The sequence below is a fragment of the Benincasa hispida genome, chromosome 3 (assembly GCF_027475165.1).
Source record: "Benincasa hispida cultivar pf3 chromosome 3, pf3_genome.v1.1, whole genome shotgun sequence".
Lineage (NCBI taxonomy): Eukaryota > Viridiplantae > Streptophyta > Magnoliopsida > Cucurbitales > Cucurbitaceae > Benincasa > Benincasa hispida.
Window position 1 is genome coordinate 27,779,142 of NC_143480.1, and position 10,170 is coordinate 27,789,311.

The following is a 10,170-nucleotide window of genomic DNA, read 5'->3' on the forward strand; positions in this document are numbered from 1 at the left end:
CACAATAAATAGACTAATTTAAATTGCTAAAGTAGTTTTTAAAAAAAACTTAATATCTACAAATTTGGTATTGCTCATGTTTTTTCCCTCATACTAATTATCCTCAAAAGTATATGTGCTCCAAATTCTATATCTCTCTTTGGTTGTATTAAAATACAAAGATTTTAACTCAACTCAACGGCTAACATCACTACAAGGAATATGGCCTTTTATAACTATTTGTTATAGCCTCTTAAGAAATGAGCTATGAAATCTAAATGAGAAAAAAGAGGCGTAAAAATGTTAAAATGAATTTGGTTTGGGCGCTAAACAATTTTGAACTGTCCGCATGAGTCCTATTAACGGTCACCCTCACCCCTCTACTTTAACACATAAAAAAAACTCTTTGCTTCCATTTTCCTCTCTCTCTCTTCCCTTACCTCATGTCTGGACCCAAAACGTTGCTGCTGGAGAAAAATTTATCGATGCTCATTTATTCGATGTCGCAGATCGTAGTGGCGAGGCAACGACTGAGACCTGGAACTCGAATTTCCTCCAACTCCTCTCATCTCAAAAAATTTCGAAGGAAAACACGATTAGATAAAGGAGGGAAAATATATTGTCATTCACCATTTTTGCTGCTTGGGATTTGGGGTAAATTTTCTCTCTCTCTCTCTCTCTCAATATTGATTTTTTTATCTTGTAAGGGTTTAAATATCGATAAACCAACATTCCAATCAAAGAACAAACGAGAGTCATTGACTATGGTGATCTATCTTTCCTTCTCTCACGCTGAAAATAAGAAATTTTCTCACATTACAGGCGGCAAGAACAACAGAGCAAATGGCTAAGCATTAAGGGATTCTTTACAGAAAGAACCTCTCCATCCGAAAATATAACCACAACGAATCAGTGGTGTACATTATATAATCTCTCTTTCCATGTGTGTAAGTTGTAGAAACAAAACCCAAGCAAGTAAGTTATTTTCCCTTCATTTTCTATTATGTGAATCTTATTTTGTTGATTTACTAAATAGGATTTTTGAGCAAGAAATGTACAGTAAAGTCCCACATATGTGTAACTTTACAAATGAAATGAAAAAAATCAGAGGTTAAATCACTTTAAGTTTGATTTGTTGGAAAACCCAAAATATATGCACTCACGCTGCAATTTTTAAAGAACATTAGGAAATGACAGGAAAACTTTTTGTTTATGTTCCAAAACTCTGTTTAAAACAAAACAAAAGAACCACTGTTTTCTCTAAGCTGTACATAATGATATATAAACTTGCACATACGAAAAAAATATATATATATCCATTAGAGGGGATTGATGACTGCTATTTAATTACAATAACGAGGAAGAATAGTTCATTAGAGCTATAACAACATGAATTTATGGAAGAGAATAGTCTGTATTAAACCTCATTGACGGAGGTAATTGATTAGCAAATAAGGACCAATTTAGGTAACTATTTGAAAGGGTTGAGTTTGCTTAATAAATATTGACATGCATATAAGAAATTCACTCCAATTAATATTGTATTATTGCTAAAATGGACTTTACCAAATAAGGGTTGTAATCTATTGCATAGATAGATGTGAACTTGGATTTGTGCTCTTGTTTTACATCATTGCACAAACAAACTAGAGGTAGGAAGTTCGTGCACTCTCATGTTTGCTTGATAAATCTATAAAGGCAACCCACTTTAAAATATTTTTCAATTACTAAGATGTATTCATTATTGATAAACGAGAGGAAGTTTCTTTGGATAAGAAATAGTTGTTGAATTCTTGTTTTGTTTTTCTACATTAATCAATGAGAGCACTTTCTATTTTTAAAGATTTTCTAGTTAACAATAGTTGTTGATGTAAATTTCTAATTGATGTCGTTAAAGATAATAATTGATCACAATTAAGGAAAATATTGGATCTTATCTTTTGTTGCAATCACAGGGAAGTACTGGCAATAGTAGTTTCTTGGAAATTTTAGATTGTCCCCTGTTAAACTGCTAAATTGTTTGCAACTTTCGATTTCTGGTATGCGAGTTGATATTGGTTTCTAATAATGATTTGGTGTGTTCTACATTGCATTATTCTTTCATTAACAGGTGCCCTTTCTACAACCTAATTTCACCTTGTTGTCTTCTTCTTTTCTAACTGTTCTTGTTGCCTTCTTTTGCTCTTTTGCCTTGTATATGCACTCCACTCTTGATTTTTATATGTTATGAGATGCCCTTTAAAACTTCTTTTTCAATTGACTGTTTTGGGTTTGAATGGTATGTGTTTGATGTTTTGCCTCATCGAATGCCTTAGATAGTCGGGACATAAAAATTTCATGATTATTTAATTATCTGCTTTTGTGCTAAAGTGTTCTTACATTAAAACATTTAGCCTGTGGATAGTAATATAGTATGTGTGCTAAGATAGATGTATAGAACTACTATCAATTGCTTATGGATTTTATTATTGTGTTTGGAGTTTCTACAAAGAATGAAAGTTGATCTAGGAGAGATGCGAGGGTTTGGTGGAAGGGCAAGACTATTTGGTTTCTCTATATATATTTTCGGTAAGAAACAAATGATGTAAGAGAGAGTGACAATGCCAATTTTTCCTTTCTTTTTTGAACAAAGAGTCTATTAGATCATTGTTAATAAAAATGAGTCTGTCGAATACTGAATTATATATTTTGAAGAGATGTGTATGACTATCAGTTTATCATGAATAGGGCTAACGGTGATTGGGGGTGTGAACAAAATAGAAGAAAAATTAAAGATCACCTTAAGAGAGAATGAGTTTGAACTAGTTACCTACTTAATTCAATGAAAAACACATAAAAAAAAAAAAAGTTAAACTATTGCCTCATAAGATAAGTCGGGGTGACCACAAGTATCCATGTTTATTTTTGAGTTTTCATGTTTATTTTTTTTAGCTTGTTTTACTATTGAGAAATGGAAAGTAAAATCTTAACTTTGTGATACTTTTGTGATTTTGTTTTTGAGTTAATGACATTCGTTTCATTATTGTTCTGTGTATTGTTGGTAACTTTAAACCACACATTCGCTTAATGATATATATGTTTATTCATAAGTTTGCAAGTCTACTACTTTCTTAGTTTAGTTGGTAGTGGAGTTTTGCATTGCTCCTTTTGTTTTTATAGCATATCATTTATGTTGGGATGGTTGGAGGATTTTGTTAGCTAATAATCGATTTAGAAAAAAAAAAAAAGATTTGTTGGGTTCATAAGTTTGGGATGTTCGGTTATGTAATTTTGTTATTTTGGTTTGGTGTCAATGGATTTCTAAATAACTTGTGCTATTAGTTCAATGGGTTTCTTTTGTTATATTTGTTTGTTTATATGTGTCTATGTTTTTTGTTTAATAGGTATCCATCAAAAGGTATAAATCAACCTTCTAAAGAAATGTTCATTAGAAGATCAAGAGAATCTTAGGAATTATAAGTGAACAAATAAGACTTGCAAAATATTTTATTTACTCGAAAAAATAAACATGAAAAAAACATTACTTTATTTTGTATCATTTGTATACTTTGTTCTAGGAAATAACTACATTGTTTTTTTTTTTCTTTTGTAATATTAATAGATTTATAAAATTTTAATTATGAATGAAAGTCATGGTATTTAATGTGTTATGAAATATTTAATATGTGTGGGTTGAGCTTGAGCCACAAGTTTATTTTTAACATAAAGATGAAAATTATATACAGATTATTATTGTTGAGAAAAAAAATTGTATCTTTTATAGCCTTGAGCAAAGCTATAACAAAATTTATATAGTGAAAAAGAAGTGCTATCAAAAGATTATTATAGTAACTATAGCTATTATGAAAGACCAAATAACCTTACTATAGCATAAGATTAAGCTATAAATACTATATTATAGCGTTAAAAATATGCTATTATAAATTAAAGATGACATATTATTTTAGCTATATAAACATACCATAGCTCTAATAAAAGACACTATGAAATATTTTTATAGCAAAGTAAATAAGCTATACCTTCATACTTTATTATGGCATTCAATATAGTTCTACAAAAACACTATAAAAAATTCAGACTTTTAATAGCATGGATTGTCAAGACCTTCTATTGTATCCGTTATTTCTTGTAGTGTATACTAATCTTATTCAAATCCTACAACTTATATCTATATCTTGATTGAAATGAATAATTTTAGAGATGAAAGAATGGAAAGAATGGGCTTAAGAGGGCATTGAAGAAACAAGAAAGAATTAAAAAGAGAATAAATGAACAAGTATTAGATCATAGATTGAAGTAGATGAAAGAGAGTGAATGGAATAGGGAAGGTGAAGGATGGGTATAAATAATGATTTTCTTTCTAGAAATTTTTAAACATTGCTTTTTAGAAGGTCAACAGTAGTAATAATATAATGGAAAAATTAAATTCTAAGAGTATTATTAAAATAAGAAACAAACTTCAGAAGTAAAGATATCGGTTTCTTTTCATAGGCTAACTTGAACTCAATCTTTTTGAAAGTTTAAAGGTGAATCACAACAATATTTGAAAGTTCAAAATATTATTAAAACGAAAACTAAATCCAAATCATAAAAACATATTAAATTTGAAGACGATATCGAGGAATCACCAAAAGGTCATGAAGTCTAGGACAAGTTAAACCAAACTCTTCAGTCATATTCAATTCAGAAGTCAACATACCATTTGGAAGTGTCCAATCAAAACAATGTACAAGTTGAGCCAACACCAATTGAACCAAAGTTAACCCCAATTGCATTCCAGGGCAACCTCTTCGACCAGATCCAAATGGAATCAATTGAAAGTCTCTTCCTTTCACATCCACTTGACTGCCAACAAACCTTTCGGGATCAAACTTTTCAGGATCAATCCAAGAATTTGGATCTCTTCCAATAGCCCATGCATTGACTATTATACGTGATTTTTTAGGAATATGAAAGCCATCAACAATATAATCTTGACGTGACTCGTGTGGTAACAATAAAGGGGCTGGTGGATATAGCCTGAAAATTTCTTTAACTACCATTTTCAAATATTCTAATTTTTCTAAGTCTGATTCTTCCACAATCCTATCCAAACCAATTACCTTTTCTAATTCTTCTTGCAATTTCTTCATTGTATGTGGATGCTTAATTAGCTCTGACACTGCCCATCCTATTACAGTTGCTGTAGTATCCATTGCTGCTGTTAGCATATCCTATATACACAAATTTTCATCATAATTATTTATACACTACAAAGATTTTGAGCCTTTACATATGCAAACAGTTCTTATAATTTTTTTTTTTTTAATTTGAAACCTTTTTGTACAGATATGTTGCTCATATTATTGCAAAATTACTCTGTTTTTCTACCATATTTAACAGAACTACCATCTGTTTCTTTTCTTCTTTCAAACTACAAACTCCTAAAAAAAGAAGGATTGAAATAGATGAATTTACAAGTTAACCTTAGAAACTATTTAATATATTGTTAAACTTTTAATTTTATATCCAATATAGAGATCCTTGAGCTTTCAATTTTGTGTTTAATAGATTCTTGGATTATAATTTTATATTTTTTAAAATTCATAGATCTACTTGACACAATATTGAAAGTTTAAAACTTTATTGGACGTAAAATCCAAATTTTATATCTAATAGATTAATTAACTTTTTAAAAAAAAACATTTCAAATATTTCATAGACTTAATGGACACAAAATTGAAATTTTATGTCCTAATAGTTATGTTTAAAATTAAAGAGTCCATTAAACAGAAACAAAATGTAAATTTCAAATTAAATTTTTAAAAGGATGGATTAAACACAAATTAAAGCACATAAAATCTAAATTTCGTATATATTAAATTTTTAAAAAATTCAAAGATTTACTAAACACACCATTAAAATTTCACCTAAGTATCGATAGATATTTTTTTAAATTCATGAATCTACTGAGCAGAAACTCAAAAATTCAGATACTAAAGAGGCTTAAAAAGAACAGAGACTAAATAAATATAAATTTAAACCTGAATAGACTCTTTTTTTAATCAAAAGCAGTATCCATACCAGCATTATAGCTTTAATTGCAGATCGATCAATCTGATAATCAGTTTCTTGAAAATTCATAAGCTCCAACATGACATCCACAAAATCTTTAGTCTTCTTTTCACCCTTAGCTTCAAGATGTTCATTAATAATCCTCTCAAGAAACTCATCCAACACTTTGTGAACATTTTTCATTCGATTACTCAATCTTTGAATATCAAACCTTGCAATAAAAGGGAAAAAATCCCCCCAATTAGGCGTAGCTGCTAATTGTGAACCTTCTTGAACAACAGCTTTGAAACCCCTTTCATCAAACTCTTGATCTTCATATTTCTTCCCAAAAACCATCAAACAAGTAATATCCGTAGTAAGAGAAGTAACTTTACAACTAAGATTCACCACAGCTTTGCTATAAGAAGCTTTTTTAAGATACTCAATCAACAACTCAACCTCATGCTTTCTAATGGACTTGAAAGAGTTAATTTTGAGGTTGCTAAGCAATTCAAGAGTGCACATTTTACGCATGTTGCGCCAATAAGGACCATATGGGGCAAAAACTAAGTCCTTTTGGCCATAATTCATTTGCTTTGAGGCTTCTGAAAGTGGTCTACTTGCAAAAATAAGGTCATGAGTTTTGAGGAAGAGCTCAGCAGCATAAGAAGAAGAGATTATGATTGTGGGAACAAGGCCTAGTTTTATGTGCATAATCGGTCCATATTTTTGGGATAAGGCTTGAAAATCTCTATGAGGAAGCTTTCCTAGTAAATGGAGGCTACCAATAATGGGAAATCCTGTTGGACCAGGAGGCAATTTTTGGGTTTTGAAAGGGTATAGTTTGAAGGGAAGAGCAAGAGAAAGCAGGAATAATATAGAAATAATGGCAAAAATCAAAGCCATATCAAAAGGGAAGAAAACTATATGAAGTAATTTTGGAGAATTGGTATGTAATGGAAGAAAAATATAAATAAAGATGAAGTTTTAGGTTGCTGCATTATGTTGTCAATAATTGAAGGAGGATTATAAATACCTTTTGGGACCTACCATAATTTATTCATACTCTTATCTCTTGCTTTCCTTTTGAACAGGATGAATTTGGCCCATTTTAGGATTTTTGACATGTGAATTGTCATGTTGGTGGAGATTTAAGACGTTTTATACAACTATAATTAAGGTTGTTTGAAAAATATAATTTTAGTTAAGCTTTTTTTTTTTTTTTAGAGGGAAAAAAAAACGTTTTTAGTCCAAGTGTCATTACAAAATTTTCTTGCCTTTTCTGGTTTGACTTTTGGTTGGGTGTGTATGGCCATCAAATGCAGCATAACATCCACAAAATTTTTGGATTCAAGATGATCTTTAATGATGCGGTGGTTATGAGGATTAAGCCAAATTAATTATGGTCAAATTAATTATGGCCAAACAAGAGAGAAATTCATCTCTAAGGTTGAGAGAGAGAACTCAATAGAAAAGGATCTTTAATTCGGAGTATGATTTTTGAAAGCTCATCTATGTTCTCACAATTGGTTGTTTGTAGTCTTGAGAGGAAAAAAAAAAAAGTTAATTAACTTACACTACAAACTAAGTACATATTAGGCCAAAGCGAGCAGAGATAACTGTGATATTTGGTTTGATTCCTCTCACTTATTGCACTAAAAAAGAAAACTACTAACCGAAAGCTAAAATTAACAAATAAAGTACTTAATCTAAAATCATGTCCAACATCATTTAAGAATGCAAAAAAAGATTTTACTCCTTAGCTTGAAGATCAAGTGCTGCAATGTAATGAATAAAATCTACTAAGTTGGGGAGTTGTCACTAACTGTTGCAAGCCCAACAGTAAAATTGTTAGGAGTGCAAATAAAATCCCACATTGATTAGTGTTGGGCTGATCACTCTTCACAAGTCCCACATACTCAAGATCAACGCTGGAGAGATGAAGAAATGGCTCAGAAATATTCTGCCAAATCCTTGATACTCAGAACTCGATGCTCGACTGCTTCCTACTCAATCCTCGATGAGAATTTCCTTCTTTTTCTGACGAGTCTCTGTTAAATCCTTGATGTAACTCGACGACAGCAGAACTAATACTCGATTGTACTCAACGGTTCTTGAACAATACTCGGTGCGACTCGAAGGTGAAAACGATGAACTCAAAGCTACTCGATAGCGAAGAATGGATGCACGATTGGCTCGATAATCTGATTACTCAATGTGATTTGAAAGATAACTGAATGGCACGCGATTTGCAGTAAAGAAACACTCGAATGAATAGGAAAGATAAGGGAAGAAGAAGGAGACACATTGTTTATGTGGTTCGACAAGATTGCCTACATCAACGAGAAGATCTAAATTCTTTTTACTGATGAAGATTGCATACAGATTCTTGATGTTTACAGAAAACTAAGAAAATGATGATAACTTTGTGATTTGAATTTAAAATCAGTAGTATTTATAGAGTATACCAGTTGACTGTTTTACAAAGTTAGTTATAAACAAATAAAATCTGAGGTATTTGAGGCAAAACTTCTTCAAATTCTCCACCTTGACTCCAATGTCTTGCAATCTTCTGGTCTTCCTGATTCTGACCGATTTGTCTACCTTGTGTCTGGAAGCTTAAAACCAACCTGTTCTAAACATTTAAACAATTTATGCTTTGAAATAGGTTTTGTTAATATGTCAACTGCATTGTCAGAAGTGTGGACCTTTAAAATTTCTATCTCCCCTGACTCAATTTTATCTCTAATGAAATGATACTTGATATTAACGTGCTTTGTTCTAGTGTGGAATTGTGGATTTCGGGACAAATAGATAGCACTTTGGTTGTCACAATAGAGTTTACTACTGTTTGCTCTATTCCAAAGTCTTTTAGCAGTCCCTTGAGCCACAAAGCCTTTTAGATTGCTTCTATTAAAGTCATATATTCAGCTTTTATTGTAGATAAGGCTACTATAGGCCTGTAATGATGCTTTCCAACTAATTAGATTAGGATCAAAAAGGAAAAAGTAACCTGTTAAAGACCTTCTTTTGTCGAAATCACTAACATAGTCAGCATCCACATATCCATAAAGCTCTAGGTTTGGTTTAGGTGACCTTTGATAGACTAGCTTTGAGTTTTTAAACCAAACTAGGTACTTTCGAATCCACTTAGTAGCCTCTCAGTGCCTCTTACTAGGATTAGACATATATCTACTAACTAAGCTAGTTGAATATGAGAGATCAAGTCTAGTAGAAATCATTAAATACATTAGGCTTCTGTCTGATTGACTATAGAGTATGACAACCATCTGTTTATGATGTTCTTGGTTAGAATCCTTAGAAGAGTTAGCTAAGGAAAGCTTAAAGTGTTGAGCAATAGGTAAACTCACAGGTTTGACGTCATTCATGTTGAACCTTTTAAAGATCTTCTCATAATAGGAGGACTGATTGATGCTTAGAATAGACTCCTCTGTGTTCATATGGATCTCTACTCCTATTACCTTGCTTTCTTCTTCTAAGTCCTCGTATTAGACTCTCTTTTTAAGAGGTTTTAATCATAGGTTAGATCTTATTTGGACCTACTTGCCAACAACATGTCATCTACATATATGAGTAGGTAAACTTTGTCCTTGTAAGAACCTGTATTTATATATACACATATGTCAAATGAACTTCTTTTGAACCCAATGCTAGAAATATAGTCATTGAATCTCTTATACCAGCATTTAGGTGATTATTTTAACCCATATATAGACTTATTGAGTAAATAAAAGAGATTTTCTTTTCCTTTAACTTCAAATCCTTTAGGTTGCATCATATAGATTGTCTCCTTTAGTGGTCCATGAAGAAAGGTAGTTTTGACATCTAGGTGATTAGCAACTAAGAATAGAAAAAATCTTATGGAGGTCTGTTTTACAACAGAGGAGAAAATCTCATAATAGTCTATTCCTTCCCTTTGAATGATCCCCTTTGCAACCAATCTAGCTTTAAACCTAGGCTTTTGATCACAGGATACTCCTTTAAGTTTGAAAATCCATTTAGATGCAACAGGTTTGTAATCTTTGGTAGAGGAACCAAAGACCAAGTTTCATTCACTTTTAGTGAATGCATCTCCTTATTCATTGCTTCAATCCAATCCCTTGCATTAGCACAACTTGTTGCTTCCTCAAATGTAGT

General features: G+C 31.4%; 1 protein-coding gene and 1 long non-coding RNA gene across 3 annotated transcripts; one reads left to right on the forward strand and one right to left on the reverse strand.

The window, feature by feature from the left end:
• The first annotated feature begins 290 nt into the window (after window positions 1-290).
• On the forward strand, window positions 291-3,642 carry LOC120072960 (uncharacterized). 2 transcript variants are annotated; one of them, XR_005480641.2, is made up of 3 exons: window positions 291-633; window positions 802-2,547; window positions 3,363-3,642. It is a non-coding gene; the product is annotated as an uncharacterized LOC120072960 (long non-coding RNA). The 2 variants fall into 2 exon arrangements; XR_016528216.1 differs by having other exon boundaries at window positions 296-633; window positions 802-2,089; window positions 3,363-3,640.
• A 795-nt stretch (window positions 3,643-4,437) lies between these two features.
• LOC120072924 (cytochrome P450 71AU50-like) lies at window positions 4,438-7,093 on the reverse strand. The gene is made up of 2 exons (XM_039025462.2): window positions 6,043-7,093; window positions 4,438-5,192 (listed from the first exon to the last, which is right to left on the reverse strand). The coding sequence occupies exons 1-2, from the start codon at window positions 6,916-6,918 to the stop codon at window positions 4,578-4,580; spliced, it is 1,491 nt and encodes a 496-aa protein (XP_038881390.1). The 5' UTR covers window positions 6,919-7,093; the 3' UTR covers window positions 4,438-4,577.
• Window positions 7,094-10,170: the final 3,077 nt, after the last annotated feature.

Coding starts and splice junctions, on each gene's coding strand:
- LOC120072924 (XM_039025462.2), bottom strand. CDS start 6,918: ATGGCTTTGATTTTTGCCATTATTTCTATATTATTCCTGCTTTCTCTT. Junction 5,193..6,042: donor CAATTAAAGCTATAATGCTG/GTATGGATACTG, acceptor TTGTGTATATAG/GATATGCTAACAGCAGCAAT.